We start from the raw sequence: 18,167 nt of genomic DNA, 5'->3' as shown, positions 1-18,167 counted from the left end.
GCAAGATTGGGCTGCATAATCCTCATTTACAGATATTTACCTACTTTATCATTTACTAATGTTTGTAAAGTGCTCTAAGTGTGAATTGTTAAGTCCTGTCCCTGGTAGAGGTGAGAAGTAGAATTTAGAACCTTCCAACTCCCAGCCTTATATTTAATCCACTGCCATGTGACTTTTAGAGATTCCCATCTTCTCCTCCTCCTCGGGCCTTTTTCAGATGTGGCAAGTGGGAATTTTTGATTGAAAATGTCACAAAGGGACCAGATTTTTGGTTTTGGTTTTTTTTGCACAAAAATTCATCAGCTAATTTTGAAAATTTGCCTCAAATTCAGTGTTGAAAGTACACTTACCTTGAGTATTAATAGTTATCTGTTTACAAAACTGAATGAGCATCACATCATTGTTTTTTCCACAGGAAATGCTGAAATACAGCAAAAACTGTGAAGGAGCTGAAGATCTGCAGGAGGCATTAACCTCTATATTAGGTATTCTCAAAGCAGTCAATGATTCCATGCACCAGATTGCCATTACTGGCTATGATGTAAGTGACAGCATTTCTTAATTATTTTTATACAGATACAAAAAGAAATGAGGTGTGTGTGTGTGTGTGTATGTGTGTATAATAATGCAAATGGGATTACGCAACTGTTTCCTTTTAACTAATATTTGAACTGTTGTCAAAAATAATGGGAAAATGGATTTCTTACATATTTCTCACCAATCTCATTACTAATACAAACTTTTAATAGATCTTACAAGTCCCAATCCCACTTTGCAGATCCCAATTTTCCTCTTCAAATACAAAGTAAGGCATAAAGTCTGTTTGATTCAACAGTGTACCTCAGAAAGAAGAGAATAAGAATTGTCATGTCAGTTGTCCATTTCTAGTGTTGTACATTGCCTGACAGTAGACAGTGCCACATGTTTCAGAAGAAGGCATTGTTAACCCTTGCCTAATACTTTATCCTTGGAGGGAAATTTCCTCTAGAGATGAACTGACGGGGGAGTTGTGTTGTAAAACCAGCCCCAGGAATTATAGCATCCTTTATCCTGGAAAGCAGTGACTCTGAAAAAGATTTGGGGGTCATGGTTGATAATCATGAACATGAACTCCCCACGTGACTCTGTGGTCAAAACAGCTAATGCACTCCTGGCTGCATAAACAGGGGAATCTTGAGTAGGAGTAGAGAGATTATTTCACCTCTGTACTTGGCACTGGTGTGACCACTCTGGAATACTGTGTCCAGTTCTGGTGTCCACTATTCAAAGAGGATGTTGATAAATTGGAGACAATTCAGAGAAGAGCCACGAGAATGATTAAAGGATTAGAAGACATGCCTTATAGAGAGAGACTCAAAGAGCTCAATCTATTTATCTTAATAAAGAGAAGGTTAAGGGGTGAACTGATTACAGTCCATAAGTACCTATTTAGGGAACATTATATTTAATAATGGGCTCTTCAGTCTACCAGAGAAAGGTACAACAATCCAACAATTGATAGTTGAAGGTAGGCAAATTAAGACTGGAAATAGGTGGAAATTAACAGTGAGGGTAATGAAACATTGGAAAAATTTACCGATTGTCATGGTGGGTTCTCCATTACGGACAAGTTTGAAATCAAGATTGGATGTTTTTGTAAAAGATCTGCTCTAGGAATTATTTGGGGGAAGTTCTGTGGCCTGTGTTATACAAGAGGTCAGACTAGATGATTGCAATGGTTCCGTCTTGCCTTAGAATCTTATTCTGTAGGGTTCCCGTTGATTTCAGTAGGGCCAGGATTTCACCTCCAAGTTCCATTTTATCTGAACCATCAAAGTAAAGAGGTTCAGATAAGACTTTTTTTGACTTTGGCTAATCTCACATCATTCTATATCATATTTCTCCTCAGTATTTGATGTGCTGTTGGATACGTATAATGATGTTACATGTGATTTGTTGTGAATTTGCACGTAATGGTGGATTCCTCGTCCTTTCTTCATTGAGAATGGTTAAACTCTAAATAAGAAACAGCATTGCTGCTCTGATATGCTGCTTCTGTTCTCTTTAGGCTAATTTGGACCACCTTGCATCACATAACTTTGTATAAATTCTTCCCACTTCAAGTTTAATAAACCAAATAAATTATGTATAAAGGAACAATGTCAACCATTTTTTAGGTTTCAGAGTAACCATTTTTTATTTTTTTTTTTAAAAACATTTTGATAGAGCACCTTTTTTACAAATATATATACACACATACCTACACACACAAATTACAGGGGTTTTCTGCTCTCCTGTCTAATGCTATCAAACAGGGCCGGCTTTAGCAAGAGAGGGGCCCGATTACTGGGGGCGGGGCTTGCGGCAAGCCCCGCCCCCAGGAATCGAGCCGCACTCCGGCTGTGTTCGCCAGGCTTGGGTCCGGCCCAGAGCCCCTCGGTGGCCAGAGCCGCGCCGCGCCGCAGGGGCCGGGCCGGGGGGGCCGGAGCCGAAGCCGCGGGGGCAAGAGCCGCGCCGCGGGGCCAGACCCGAAGCCGCGCGGGGCCGGAACCAAAGTTGCGCCGCGGGGGCCGGGCCAGAGCCGCAGGGGCTGGCGCGCTAGGCCGGAACCGGGGCCAGACTAGGCCGTGCCTCCCCAGAGCCCTTCTCGCACCCCCCGCCACCCCAGGTTACCTGGTGCTGCCTGCCCGCCCCTGCTTCTTTTCAGACTTCCCGCAAACCTCTGATTCGCGGGAAGCAGGGGAGGGGGCGGAGCAGGGGGCGGAGTGTTCGGGGGACGGGAGGAGGGGGAAGTGAGCTGGGGACGGGGTGGAGAGCTGCGGCGTGGGGCCCTCTTAGCGTGGGGCCCAATTCAGCCGAATCAGCTGAATCAGCCTAAAGCCGGCCCTGCTATCAAACATTCTTGGGTCCACCTTCCCTTACTGATTGTGGGAGTTTCGGGCAACAACAACAGTATTGCCAGAACAACATTTTCAGATGGAAATGTGTTTTCAAGTTGATAGTCTCTTCAAAGTGTAAACAACTTCACTGTTCTTGTTTCAGGGAAACCTGAATGAACTGGGCAAGCTTTTAATGCAAGGATCCTTCAATGTATGGACTGATCATAAAAAGGGCCACTCAAAAGTGAAGGATTTGGCACGTTTCAAGCCAATGCAAAGGCACCTGTTCCTCCATGAGAAGGCAGTGTTGTTCTGTAAAAAGAGAGAAGAAAATGGAGAGGGATATGAAAAAGCACCTTCCTACAGTTATAAGCATTCCTTAAATGTAAGATTTTTAGCAATCATATTAAGAATAACATAAAAGTAGTACCTAAGCCTTTGAGCTGCTTTAATACAGTATATTACGTTCACCCACTGAAGACATTTTATACCTATAACTTTATTTGTAAACACATTGGGCTGGTCTACACTGGGGGGGGATCGATCCAAGATACACAACTTCGCGTAGCTCAAGTCAAAGTATCTTGGATCGAATTACCTGGGGTCCAGACGGCACGGGATCGATGGCTGCGGCTCCCCTGTCAACTGCGCTACCACCACTCACTCTGGTGGAGTTCCAGAGTCGACGGTGAGCGTGTTCGGGGATCGATATATCGCGTCTTAACAAGACTCGATATATCAATCCCAGATACACCTATTGCTACCCGCCGATACAGCAGGTAGTGAAGACATACCCATTATGTGCCCAATATATTTTGCTATCTTAAACCCCTTAAGAATTTTTTGCAGTATGGAATTTGCACTTTGAAGCAAGTCTGGCCAATATTGTTATAATCTCTGCCTTTTATGCTATTTACTGTGTCCTTCCTGTCATCCCCATCTCTCCATAGCCTCCCTTTTTTAACTCCAATATCTTCTGTTTTGAGTTACAAAACCATATTAGGTTAATATAGTCCAGATTGCGATCCCCTTATCCATGTTAAATTGGTAATTGGGACTACTGAGGGAATAAGGTCATCCAAAATGTAAGGGTGTCCAAATCTGGCCCTTAAATATAAGATAATTTATGGGTCTGCCTTGATTAATTTACAGAATCTCCCCTTTCATCCTGACACATTGGTGACAGCTGAGAGTAAAGCCCTAAATCTCTCCTGCTTCAACTGCATAATGCGCGGGTTGTAGATGATCAATATATTCTTTTGTCTTGAGTGTAAAACCTCAGATCAGTGATGAAAAGATTACTCTGCTGAATAAGTTTAAACAGTTCAGTGTATTGGGATAAAAGACGATGACTAATGGGCCTCTGTTATTTTAATTGATATTAAGCATGTTAACATCAGTTTGTTGTGTTTGCCAGATGACAGCTGTTGGAATAACTGAGAACGCTAAAGGTGACTCAAAGAAATTTGAAATCTGGTATAATGCGAGGGAAGAAGTTTACATCATTCAGGTAATGGTGCTTCACTTCAGTTTATATGAACTCATTGGCTTATATTTCAGTTTTACGTACTGATTGTTTTTAATTTCTGAGCCATGCACTTTCATAGAATAAATAGTGGGGTGCTTTCCACACCTGCTGTATGTTTGGAACTGTTGCTCCTACTTACAGAAATTGTTTCTTAGCAATGTCACTTGGACAAGGAGCCTATGTAGAGACATGTGCAGCAAGTCTTGTGTAGCCTGAAGAGAATTAAAAGTTGTGAGACTCTTTTCTGGTTTGGGTATGAGCCAGTAATGCTTTCTGACTTCCAATAAGGGAAGTAAATGGACCCTATATACATCACTATACAATCCAGATTCACAAAAAAAAATGCCTGGTGAAGCATTTTTCATGTTTGTGCGTAAAGGTCTTTGAATATGTGTAAGAGTCATTTAACCAGATCCTCAATATGTGCAAATCACTACTGCTCAGTTGAAGTCAATGGAGCTACAGTAGTTTACACCAGCTAAGGATGTGGCCCTCTTACTGTAATAGGAGCCATTCAGCAGAAAGACAGGAAAGAGGAAAAATGTAACTCTTAATTTCTCTCTTCTTCTGATGAATTATGAAGGTAAAAAGTGAAGTATTATTCAACACTATAAAGCTTTTTGGGACACAATATGTAAGATGTTACACGATGTAATGGGTTTTTTACTGTATTACTGTGTACTGGTAGAATGAGAGGAAAATAGAACCCACACGCAGAGGTGAATGCAGAAGGTACTTTAAACAGAAGAGGCACTCTTTTTTAAAAACACGAGAAAGTGTGGTCTCATTTTATAACCTACTAATCTACAGCTTGCAGCCCAGTAGTATTGTGACACAGTTCCGATGTCATTTAGTACTAATGTGGACACGAGAACGAATGGATATAAACTGGCCGTGGGGAAGTTCAGGCTTGAAACTAGACGAAGGTTTCTGACCGTCAGAGGGGTGAAATATGGGAACGGCCTTCCGAGGGAAACGGTGGGGGCGACAGACCTGTCTGGTTTTAAGATTAAGTTAGATAAGTTTATGGAGGGAATGGTTTAATGGTAAAACATAGTAGCCAAGGAAAACCAAGCAATGGTACGTAAATAGCATAATGGCCAACAAGGGTCAGGCTAGAGACTCTTGCCTACATGCTCGGGGTATTACTGATCACCATATTTGGGGTTGGGAAGGAATTTTCCTCCAGGGTAGATTGGCTGAGCCTCTGGAGGTTTTTCGCCTTCCTCCGCAGCATGGGGCAGGGATCACTAGCAGGAGGGTCTCTGCCGATTGAAGTCACTAAAACACAGGATTGGGGACTTCAGCAGCAGAGTCCAGGGAAGGGCCTTGTGGCCTGCAGCATGCAGGGGGTCAGACCAGATGATCATAATGATCCCTTCTAACCTTAAAGTCTATGAGTCTATGAGACCAAAAAGTGGAGTAAAACTGTGTGAACTTATCCCCTGATCCTGCAAGAACTCACAGATGTGCTTAACTTTACACACCTGAGCTACCCATTGACTTCAGTGACACTGCTCAGGCGTGTAAAAATCAGCATGTGTGTGTGTTCAGGATTGATGAAAAATAGAAGATTCCCAACATTTCACAAAAATAATTTGCATAAAAAAAGTCTTGTTAATTTTCTCATTAGAAAAATGAAGTCTCTCTGACAGTGGCAAAAGCTCCAGTCTCTCCCCGCTCCCCTCCCAGCCCAGCTAAAAACTTTAAATAACTCCCCTTCCCCCAAAGCCCTGAGAGAGAGTTCTGTTTATCTTTTCTTTAGGGCTCTTCCTAGGTGTGTGTTTGCCTGCACTGTTTAGTGCAACTAGCTTTCAATATTTGATCACTGGTTTCTTTTTTGTGATAGGCACCAACCCCTGAAATTAAAGCTACCTGGGTAAATGAAATTAGAAAAGTGTTAACTAGCCAACTGCAGGCATGCAGAGGTAAAACATTCTCTTTATCTCTTTCCTTCTCCCTTCTGCACAATGGAGTTTTGTACTGGAAACCACATTCTCTACATCTGATTTGTAAAAAAAAAAAAAAATTCTGAATACAAAGGCTCCAAGTACAAATAAATTATTTGATAGGTATTTTTCTTTCTCGCAGAAGCTAGTCAGCACAGAACACTAGAACAGACACACAGTTTACCTATGCCTGCACCAACTTGTACAAGGTAAGTAAATACGTCATCAAATCAATTTGGTGGGCTAAGACATAGCAGATGGTTACAAAATACATTAGGCTTACCAGTGATGTTCATCTGTAGTTCTTTTGTTCACTTGCCTCTACTATACATTTTACTTCTTAATTTTTCTTTGGTGCTGCTGCTTTTCTACACTGTAGAATTATAGACCTGGGGTTTAAATAGCTTTTGAACTTTTATGTATTTTTTTAAATGAAGAGCTAACAGCAGTGGTATGAACTAGAAAATAGCTCAGTCTAGCACACCTATATCTGTCAAAACATACCAGATTGCATGTCTACAGAATATAGCATTATTTATTATATTTTATTGTAAAAATTTGTATATTAAACCCCAAGAAATAAAGAAAAATGTACCATACATCTTTGATTTGAACACAGCAGTGAAATGACAACTAAAACGTGGATTTTAAACAGCAGGCCACAACTTTTATTACACTGACACAGAGGAGGGGCGTCACCCACACTGTCCTTCACCAGGCATTTAATTGGTTCCAGTGCGGGGTTTACAGGGTTCCTACTATATAACCTGTAGCTCAGTGATAGGCTCTGTTCAGCCTACTCCCCAGAACTCAGCTCGCTCTGAGTCCTAACACCTTCCCCTCCGCAAGTGGAATAGAGGGTGCAGAAAGATGGGGACCTCAGCCCACAAGAAAAATGTGCCCAGCTGTACAGGGTTCTAGAGACAGCCCTCTCCTCCCCAGCCTGGAATCTAACATTGAGATGGGAACCCCTTCTGGTTCCACAACTCCATTTGTATTTCCTCCTTCACCATTTGCCTGTCTGCCCAGTGGTAACAGCTAGCAAGCCGACTTCAGTCCATAATTCTTAGCAGAAGGGATGTTCAGGGCTCTGCTAAGGCAGAGATCACCAGACTAGGGGTGTGGGGGGAGGAGTCCTGAATCCTTTCTCAGCCCCAGCAGCAACCATAACACACATGGCTGCAATCACTGGGTGACCATCCCCATCCTAGCTTTCCAGGGAGCGGAAGCTGTGGTCCATGCACACTCTTCAGTATGCATGTCTGCAGGAAGGAGCAATAGCAGCCTTGTGGCCTGCAGAAGGGCCAGATATCTGCCATCCCTGTTCAGACTTAGAACTACAGGAGGTTTATTGTCTTAATTTTCTTCTGATAAACAGTCCTTCAAGGAACCAGGGAAGAACCGTCAAAAAACTAGAAGAGAGAAAAACTGATCCCACAAGTCCAGAAGGTTGTGTCACCTCAGTAGCACCAAAGTACCCCGAGAAAGGCAAAGGTGAGTCTCTGTTACTCTGTGCCCATGGATAATTTAATTGTATCTTACCAAGGGGGAATGGAGAGTGTCCAATGTGAAGTGAGAGCTAGGAGTATGCTCTTGGGGTTTTTTTGTTACAGAACCAGCATTGTAGATAGACCCTGCAGATTTGATTGTTTCCCAGATTTCTCTTTTACTGGACAAATGTCTTGACACTACCTCAAAACTCTCTTAAAACCCTGCCGAGAATGTACTGATGAAGAGCCCTTTATTCCTCTGTGATTTGGTTCCCATCACTGAGTTCAGCCACTAGACCACTTCTAAATGTAAAGGTCTGCACAGTGGTGATAAACTGTTGCTTGGATTCTTCTGCAATGCGTGAACTTTCTGTCTTTTATTTCTCCCTCAAAATGCTAGTTCCCTGGCATAGTGTTGGATGATTTTGCCTTAACCTTTTCATGTATATCTCCCCTTTCTCTCTTTTCATCTCTCTTCATTTGTAGATGATACAGTAATTAGTTCTACCTCAGAATCCTCTGCACTGTCAAAAAAGCGCTTTACACTTCAGGGCTTTACTAACCTCAAAAGTCAGAAAGGTAAATTTTTAACAAGCTAGATTCGGTTTTCCAAGCAAGGCTGCAGTTGGTCTGGGGTGTTTGTGTGTGTGTTTCAGTGTGAACATATACATGCATATAGGAATATATAGCTTAGCTCCTCTCCCAAGTTTAAGTGGTTTTTGCTATCATAGACCCTCGCAAAGGGCCCTGAGGTAGAAAGTCCACTGGGGGAGGTGGACAGTACCAAGTGCCTATAATCTCCCTTGCACTTGGTGATGGGGTGTTTTAGGGCCTGGTGCTAGCCAGGACAGTGGAGTGGTCAGAGTGACATGGGGGGAGTGCTGAATCCAGTTTATGTACATATCAGTTCCTTCCATGGAGTCCCCAGGAGGCGTTTAAACTGCTCATCTCCAGTGGAAACACTGAAGGAGGGTAGCAGTGGAAAGCTCATTTGCCTACCCTCTGAGTGAATGAGCAGCAACATGCTCCACCATCAGCGTATCTGCTCTGGGTTATCTGTATTAAAACCAGTAGGGAACCAATATTTTGTTAGAAGTGTTTTCTTATTGACTTCTTCTTAATCAAATCTGCAGTACTTAATGCAAGGCTGTGCATGGGGTGCTGCTATTTTCAAGGATATAAGGAAATAAGAATTCAGAGGTCTTCAGTTTTGCTCTGAAACAGGAGCTGGTCTGAGTCCAAGATACTTTCTTGCTTCCTGCTGCCAAGTAAATGCATTTGTAGAGTCCTTCTTGTTTTGGATGATTCTCTTTAAATAGTCTGCATTGCACTAATATGACACCACTTAATAGAACACATGATTTTCAAGCACCCTCTTAATAAGTCTTTTTAAACCCTGATTACCTTTGAGTTCTTTCTGGAGAGACTGTATCAGCATAGTGTGTCTAAATACTCAAAGCACATCTGAGGTAAGCACTAATATTCCATGCTTGCCTTGACAGAAACTCCATCTCCTACTGCTAAAAACCAGACATTGCCAATGATCCTTCTGACAGGACCAGGTATTGCTGTAGAATTAGTTTTTCCAAAATAAAATGATCATGTTAATATAATGTTTGCACCTAAAATGCAGATTAACTGTATTCTGTTGATTTACAGTTTTTAGAAAAAAATCATATATTTGTATCCATAATTGTAAAACTGTCCTTGCCAGTTTAGCACGATAATGGATGTAATACCCAAAAAATGAATTCCTTTTGTTATAATCAATCAATGGCAACTAAAATGAATTAGATTAATCAGAAACCATTTACTATATTCCAGTGTAAACTCAAAGGTATTTAGCATGCAATCTGCCTATTCTGTTTTTTCCAGTTCTTCAATATCTCTCTTCTGTTTTTTGCCTGTTCATCCTACTGCAGCTTCTCCTACCAGCCCTGACAAAAAAGCTAAACGACATGAAGTAAAGAGTGATCCAACTCCTTTTGGTTTAAGAGGTAGAGTCATAACACCTTTTCTACTCCACAATAAGCCATAGATCTCTAATGTAATATTCATATCAAATAAGTGTGGATGCACATATGATAGTGTGTGCACAACAATATTCTCATCCGCTGTTTTTTCCATGACACTGGTTCCATACCCTTCTTGTACACTCTCTCAGGCAATATTTCCCCTACAGAATAGTCTCTTCTTCCAAACCCCACTTTCCAACGTTTCTTCGACCTTGTCTTTAACCAGGTGAAAGCCCAGCTGGTGGTGCAGGCTTTTGGGTGTGGCATTATCCAACAGCATTCACTTTGCCTATGCTGTGGGGTGTTCAATGCACTCTAAGTGTGTACGCAGCCTCTATGCACGTGGAATCTGAAGGTCTATGACATCTGAGCTCTGTAGGAAACCAGCCAAACCTGCTAGACTTCCCAGCTAGTATGAAAGGTCTGGACATTGAGGATATTACAAGGAAGAAAAGTTTTGCTCAGGAGTCTTTGCAAGGGTCTGGGAACTCTAAGAGGGGGGGTTCCCTGAGAAGATGCAGGGAGAGGTGAAGACAGTCCTATGGGAGTCTGTTGCAGAGTCTGAAGGGGAAATGGATGTTGTCCGGTACCTTATCCTCTGTAGAACTCTATATGGATTTGGAGAGAGAGAGTGATTTTTTTCCTGGTGGCTCAGATAATCCAGATCCAGTTCACGTGACAGCTTCAGCTTTTTGATGAAAAATAAATGTTTAATTCATATATTTGGGTATGAGTTAGATCCTACAGCCATGTTTTTAGAAAGCACGTACCTTAGAAAACACTCAGACAATGATATATCACTGAGGTTCTCTGTCCTATTAAGTTTGTTCATTTCCATTTGTACCATTAGAATACAAGCTGCTTATCCTGAGCTCCCAGCAAAGATTTCAAATACAATCCTTGAATAGACAGTTGATTTGAGAAAGAAAAGAACCAAGAAACTAAATTAAAAATGTCCTGCCATTTCCCCCGTCACGCACCTCTATCCCCATTTTGCCTTTCCACCACTTCGCCTTCCCTCTGCCCACCAAAGCCTGGGGAGGATAGATGGGCTGTGCCACTCAGTTGAAATGACTAGTGTAAAACTGGTGCAAGTTCAATCAAAATCAGGCCCTATAACTGAATTATATCCTCCTTCTGATTTCTTTTCTAGCAATCTCTTTTCTCATAGGTTCTCTGCCTTTTTCTTTTGCTTCCTTTCTAAGGTTCCTCAGGCAGACAGTTCTTTGGGGAAAAGGGCATTTTTTTCTAGTTTGGTGTTTTGTCAGCGTTGGGCTAGTCCTGCCTGAAAATAATAAGAAATCACTCTTGGAAATTCTGTGGGCTTTTGTGTTTTTCCCCATCATGGATGCAGAATCACTTTCGACTGTTTTTTTATTTTTAACTCAAATGCTACCCTTCGTGAATAGTAACACTACTGTTATCTGAATTCCCGTAGTGTCTAGCACCCCAACCAAGATTTGGGGCCCAGTAGCACTGGGCGCTGTATGAACACATAGTAAGAGGTAGTCAGTACCCCCAAAGAGTGGGAGAAACAGGATGCAACATATGAGCAGAGTGATAATTGGCAAACACCAAGTTTAGTCCCCTGTGTTTGTTTTTGTTCTGTTTTTGTAAATGATAGCTTGGAAGAATTGAGCACCAGGAACAGACCGCAATATTACTTTCCTCTATTATATTGTTTTTTAATTTAAAAATAATGAAAAGGGTTCTAGTTGCATCTCACAAGCCCAGCAATAAAGGTAACTTTTAAGCTAAAAATGAAATTTGAGTGGAATGAAGCAGGAACTTATTACTCAGTTCTTTCACAGATGCAAGTTCAGTATTAACATTGGACAGGGCCAAATGGCTCAGTACTTCTAATCTTCTACCAGCGGCCCAGCGCAGGCAAGGTAAAGTATCAGTCCTGGGCCACATGAACCTATGTTTTTGGTGTGCTGTGGATTAGAGATTGTTTTGGCTTTACTCTGCTAGTACTAGAACACTTTTTGTAACATGTATTGTCCGGACACATGGTGCAGGAAATAGAAACTGCCTCATAGATTCCATGGAAAGCAAAAATGCTGGGTTCCCCTCCCCCCCAGTATAACTGATTATTATCGTGTTTTTATATTCAGAGTTGGCTTGGGGAATGTTCCTCCTGGCATTCTTTTCACTGGGTATTAATGATGTAACAGTTTGTCCTGAACAGAAATGTATCCTAAAAAATTAATTCTGAAACTTTCCTAATCTGTTTTTTATCATGATTTGCTTTTATGATTAAGAACCACATGCATATGTTTGTGGTTACTTTGTTCTTTTAAGGACCTGGTGACCTCAGTGAAAAGCAACCTTAGTTGGATTTTATTTGGAATGGCGAGTTGTGCACCCTGGATGTGATTCAGCGTCGTAAATAAGTTAAATGGGTTAGCCTGCATTACTTGTCATGAGAAAAATAATAAAGCTTTACAATGTGATACATACATCTTTGTTCCTGGGGTGGTTACTGCAACAGTTTTAATCATGATCAATTCTCGTAGTATTACTGTGCAGTTTGTCACCCCAGTTTGGCTTTGAACAATAACAACCTGATCTGCCAAGGTGCTGAAGTCAGTGACTTCAGTGGGAACTGCAAGTGCTCAGCAATTTGGAAAATCAGGCCACTATTGCTGCCATCTGATTATCCAGTTAAGCTTCTTTGATGATGTCACACCTACCCACCGGCCCTCAGCAACAGCAATGCACAAATTGGAAGCAATTTCCATTTCTACTGCCTCCCAAGAAAAACAGCCGTACACCTGGGTGGGTGTATGTTTAAAAAAAAAAAAGGGGGGGGGACTTTCCTGCTTACTTTCTTTTTAAAAACATTAAGGCCCAAATTCACCACTGCTATAAAATAGCACAACTTCATAGGAATTGTGCCAGCAGTGAATTTGGCCCCAAGGGTATAAATATTTTCCAACCTAACATTTTCCTCCTATTTCTACTTGATATGTAAGTAACTATTACAGACTTTGGGTGCAATCCTGGTCTCATTGAAGTCAGTGGGAGTTTTTCTTGTTTCTGGGACATTTTCGCAAAGTTAATAACTATAGGTTATTTGTTTACCAAGGTTGGGCTAAAACATCTCAGTCACTTGATGCCTCTGAAGAAAATGATGGTTGGTCTAGTGCTGAGGACCCACTTAATTCATCAGATGCAGAAGAAGAAGAAGGAGAAGGGGGAGGAGAGATGAAGCTGGTAACCAGAAATATTTTCCTACCAATTTAGTGAAATTTGTATTGCTAATTAATATAGTAAAAGTATCTAGTACATGGGAATTTTGTTTGAACTTGCAGCAAAACATAAAAACCCATGCTTGAAGTCCTTAATCAGGCAAAATTCACGGTGATTTCAATTTAAGGTTGGGTTTGCATAAGTGCCTTGTGAAAGTTTTTTGTCATTTGGACTCATAGCATCTGCAGTTGTTTATATTACGTACAAAAGAACTGTGAAAAGTAACACAGGTGTCTATTGTTTACTGCCTCAGTAATGAATAATAGTGAGTTAGAAAACAATATTATCCAATGAAATAGCATATATAAATCTGACTGGTTCACTTAAGCTTTTTCTGGACTTTAAATTTTATCTCCTGTTTAGAACCTGAATGAGGGTGGTGGTGGTTGGGTTGTTTGTTTTGTTTGTTTGTTTGTTTTTAATTAATTGATATAATGGAGAGATGTACAGATGTTTCTCAGGAAGTCATTCAGGATGTTTGTGAGAATACATATACTGACTTCACATTTTGGATGAATAGCAACATTTATTGTCCCTCAAATTAAATATTCACCTCGACTTTACTGTGGTTTAAAAAAAAAAATTACCCCTGTGGTACAAAAGTCAATATCTGCTTAATATCTATTATTTTTACTGTACAGTTTAATTTGTTCATTTGTTTTTCCTTCTGTGCATTTAGACTCCTGGTAAATACACTGTTGTGACTGATTATGACAAAAGAGGTTCTGAAGATCTTGCAGTGAAAAGTGGAGACCTCGTTCAGCTGATCCGTGAAGGAGAGGACGGACTTTGGTATGGAAAATTGTGTGTAGCTGCTTGAAAATGCACACAAGTACCTCATCAATTATGATGTCATATACTCTGAAGAATTTGTGTGTGTGTATAAAGAATATATTTTTAAAAATTTAAGCAGTTTGACAGTAAAATTCTTTTCTTAGGTATGTGAAGAATCTGAGCACCGGGAAAGAAGGTTTGGTGCCAGCCAACAATTTATTGATGCTCATAGGCAACTCAAAATCAGCTCAGTCTTTAAGCAGCTCTGGTAAGAGATTAATTGTAAATGTGGCAATGGTCAGTTTAGCTAAACATGTATATAGGTCGCATTTTGAAAGAACAAATGACATAGCATGTTTCTTGTGATTGTTTTCCCTCTTACTCCAGAATCAGGCACTGGATGCAGTACTTTGAGTTCATCATCAAGTTATAATGAAAGTTGCAATGCTGGCAGCACCAGCTTCTGAGACATCAAGGGCTAATGCTAACATTTCCCCAAGTCGCCTGTGAACTTCCAGCATCTTATGCAGACTTCTGAACGTTGGACTGAAATAGAGATCCAGCATGTATGTGTTGCCTGTCTCGTGTTTTAAATGGTGATTTATGGAGCCATCCCTAGGAAGAGCTCAGTGAAAAGTATGTGGAATCTGAGATTATAAAGAAAAGTAAATGATCTGAAATGGGATCTTCTAGAAGCTTCTGATCTGAAGTCTGAATCTCAACATACATTTCCCCATTGATATTGCCATCAAATTTCTACAGACACACCGTTTTACCACAACCAGAAGAAGAACAGGACAAGACAGGAATGTGTCCCTCTGTGGTAAATCCTATTGTAAAATAAAAATAATTGTATAATATAGAAGTAAGGATAAGAAATCTGAGTTTACAGTTCACTCTCCCAAAAACCTTTCTGTAAGGATACTTCTGGGTTAATGCAGTATATGGAGTGTCTTTTACAATAACCGGGAATTAAATGTAGATCCAGCCATTCTCTTGTCTTGAATTTTTAGCACTGTGCTTTCTGCAGTAAAATGCGTCTTCACAGGCTGTGGTGCAAAAGAAATGGACAATTTACTGACCACAACAGCATCAAAAGAAAAGACTGTTTTATCTTTTCCAGCATTTTTTACTGTGTCCAATGGCCATTTTTGAGGTATTTTGACCTCTGAACCAAGTTCTTTACCAAGAATCACTGTGTTTACATAACATTGGCAATTTAATAGCATATTTGATACAAAATAATTTTTTCATTACTAAGGTACACATTGAAACACAAAATGTTTGTATTACTTAAGTGATTTCTTAATGATTTGTAATACAATGTGGTTATCTTCAGCTCTAACAGTTAGAAGATGGTTACAGGCAAATGAAACTATGCTAGCTACACTATAGAGCTCAAGAGCTTTCCTAATGCTGAAGATTTATTGGGAGGATTAGAAACCTGAACCTTTTAGCTAAGGATGTATGTTTGTAGATTTACTCAAAAGGATTAAAAAATTTAAACAATTGTGTATTTTTTCTATAAAATGGGAGGGTGGGGGCAATAACTTTATTTAAAAAAAAATCTGAACTATGTTGTGGACAAATATTTTAAATCCTTTTGTAAAAGGAGGGAAATCGTAAACATACAGTTTTTCAGGATATACTGTAAATGCTGTAAATTATCACCTCCTCAGATATTCTTTGCAGTTCAGCCTTACAAATGCAAACAGTGTGTCGATTTTGAAATGTTTTGCTTATACTGGAATATCATTTTTCCCTGGTCTGTGTACTGTATTGCTTCAAATAATCTGGAGTGGTGAGGGCTTGATTGGCAGAAGCACTGAGCGCAGTGAGCTTCTGTTGCAATCAATGGGAGTTGCTGGTGCTCAGTACCTAGAAGTCACTTAATATAAGAAATCTAGATTTTACACTCGATGTGAACAGCTAAAAGAGAAATGCCTCAAAAGAATGAGCTTACTTTTCTGTCCCAGTTACAATCAAAATGCAGCTGGCTGTGGCCAGTGCATAAATGTGTGTATAAATATATATATATATGTGTGTGTGTGTGTGTGTGTGTATGTATGTATGTATGTATATACATATATCAATGTAAAAGATGTATTTATAGTCTTCATGCTGCTGAAAATGTGTCACTTTACCATTCATAAATACTTTAGGTTTCTTGCAATACTGCAGTATGAAGGCTGGTCAGGGTTTTTACTTTATGCATCATTTCCAAAAAAGGATTAATCCGTTCCTTCTTAAATTATCCTAAACTGTGCTAGCCAGGACTGTTTAGCCTGATATGTGATAATGAAATAACAATGTGCAGAGAGATTGGTTTGCCTTCTTGTTTGTAAGTTATTTTGTAAATGATCTGTAACATAATTTACTTAAATACATTGCTCTCAAACAGTCCTGTAATGAGACTGTCCTTTCAGCTGTCTCATTGCAGCATCCTTTCCATTCTTTTTGTGATCTTATACACACCATTGCACTTTAATACAGCACATTTCACTGTTTCCTTTTCTACAGCTGTTGTAAATTATAAGTACAAAATCAGAGGTCTTTATTGGATGTATGAAAGTTGGATGAATAAATTTCAGCATTTCTTGCTGGATGTCCTCAATATGGAGGTGCTGTTTGCTTTATTGTCTCAAGGTGCTCAGACACTATTGTGATGTGCATCATATAAGATCATAAATACATCTCTACCTCAATATAACGCTGTCCTCGGGAGCCAAAAAATCTTACTGCTTTATAGGTGAAACGGTGTTATATCGAACTTGCTTTGATCCGCCAGAGTGTGCAGCCCCGCCCCCCCGAGCACTGCTTTACCGCGTTATATCCGAATTCGTGTTATATTGGGTCGTGTTATATCGGGGTTGAGGTGTACTCAGTAGAAGTCAATAGGGCTGTAATGGCTGGCTCCAAAAGCCAGGCTAACACCTTAGGAGTAGCCCTCACAATTCTACCAGAATGAGCCTTTTGAAAGATAACCTTTGTGTGTCCAAACCTTTTGCTCTCTTCATTTAATCCACCTCTCAGAATTCCATTCCTACTTCTCCCCTGGTTTGCTCTTCCAACTCTGTTACTTCCACAGGGCTGGGGAGATGGGACCAGCCTGCTGATTGGATAATAAATTTAAGATGCTGCCAGGTTGGCTTGACAGTAGCCAGATTTATTATAATTAAATATAATAATATATAATAAATTTCTTCGCTGCTTGTTGCAAATGTTTGTTTTGGTTTAATTTTGGGGAGTGAAGGGGTGTCTTTCACAGATTTGGTTGAGCTCCCCCTGCTGGACACTCACCAGACTGGTATGAGAGGATCCAAATGCTGACTCCCACATGCCCTTAGCTTGCTGGGGCTGGGCAGAGTTGAGATACGGTCCCTGGCTTTGGGCCTGTAGGCATGCACTCCAGGTGCAGGCCTTGTGTTTGATGCTCTCGTGGCAAGGGGGTACCCTGAAACCCGATGACACTAATTCCAGGAACTAGGCAATCTTCCCCCGCATCTAGTGCGTATTCCCCAGGATCCCACTAAAGGTGTGAGTTTTGGGGTTTACAGTTTACCTCTTCAGGGATACACAGTAGTGAAAACCTACAGACTGACTTTGCACAGGTTTGTAAACTCTATTACTCTTTACTTAGAATGGGAAATACACAGAGCTTTAACAAATATACCTAAATGCATTTCCCTGGCTCAGGTTCCTCACCACTCTGCAGAGTTCTTTGGACTTGGGCAGAGTCCTCTTCTCCACATGGACAAAGCCAGATTCCATCTCCTGCACGTGGCTTCTCTTCATAATCTTGGTGCCCCCTCTCTCCTGTAGCTAGCTCTTTCTGATCTTGGCTCATCCTGCAGTTAAATCAGACCACCCCGTTGCTATGAAAGCCTGCTTATCTCTTTCCCGAATGCTTCCTGTGTCTCCAAAACCCTTTTCCCTTTCTTCTTCCTGAGTCCTTTTTAAAGCCCTGCTTTGTCATCTTTGTACTGTTTGGGAATTTTCCACTCTGTCCACTTCCCCCTCCCTGCAGACTAGTTGCAAAAACTAACTTCAGCCAATCTCCTTAGCATACCCATTGTTCAGTTAGTGCACGGTCATAAATGATTCTCCATTGTCCCTGGTCTGGGAGGAACTGTACTGCAGCCCATGTCAGTAAATGGTGGATTCCACATCCACGCACAGACATTCCCAGATACAGTAATTTCATAACAACCAGAATTCGTAAGTTGTACATAGACAAATCCCCCAAATCGTCATGGGGGGAGGGGGCACCATTGGGAAGTCTATCTTGAGAAAGGTGG

The 18,167-nt window shown here is 40.8% G+C and overlaps 1 protein-coding gene across 3 annotated transcripts in view; it reads left to right on the top strand.

Moving 5' to 3' along the window:
• MCF2L (MCF.2 cell line derived transforming sequence like) overlaps positions 1–16,487 on the top strand; it is a 266,086-nt gene extending 249,599 nt beyond the window's left edge. The window contains exons 22-34 of one of the 3 annotated variants that reach the window (XM_034758134.1): positions 416–541; positions 3,022–3,243; positions 4,276–4,368; positions 6,236–6,314; positions 6,478–6,544; positions 7,714–7,829; positions 8,312–8,404; positions 9,328–9,387; positions 9,748–9,822; positions 12,932–13,059; positions 13,775–13,887; positions 14,034–14,137; positions 14,257–16,487. In XM_034758134.1, coding sequence (XP_034614025.1) covers positions 416–541; positions 3,022–3,243; positions 4,276–4,368; positions 6,236–6,314; positions 6,478–6,544; positions 7,714–7,829; positions 8,312–8,404; positions 9,328–9,387; positions 9,748–9,822; positions 12,932–13,059; positions 13,775–13,887; positions 14,034–14,137; positions 14,257–14,336 — 1,356 coding nt within the window. In that variant the 3' untranslated portion in view covers positions 14,337–16,487. Of the gene's footprint in view, positions 1–415; positions 542–3,021; positions 3,244–4,275; positions 4,369–6,235; positions 6,315–6,477; positions 6,545–7,713; positions 7,830–8,311; positions 8,405–9,327; positions 9,388–9,700; positions 9,823–12,931; positions 13,060–13,774; positions 13,888–14,033; positions 14,138–14,256 lie in introns of those variants that run through there. The other 2 variants (XM_034758135.1, XM_034758136.1) reach the window with 2 other exon arrangements.
• Positions 16,488–18,167: the final 1,680 nt, after the last annotated feature.

This window comes from Trachemys scripta, chromosome 1 (assembly GCF_013100865.1).
Source record: "Trachemys scripta elegans isolate TJP31775 chromosome 1, CAS_Tse_1.0, whole genome shotgun sequence".
Classification (NCBI taxonomy): domain Eukaryota; kingdom Metazoa; phylum Chordata; order Testudines; family Emydidae; genus Trachemys; species Trachemys scripta.
The sequence above is the reverse complement of the archived record's forward strand: the minus strand, read 5'-3'. Positions and strand labels throughout refer to the sequence as shown.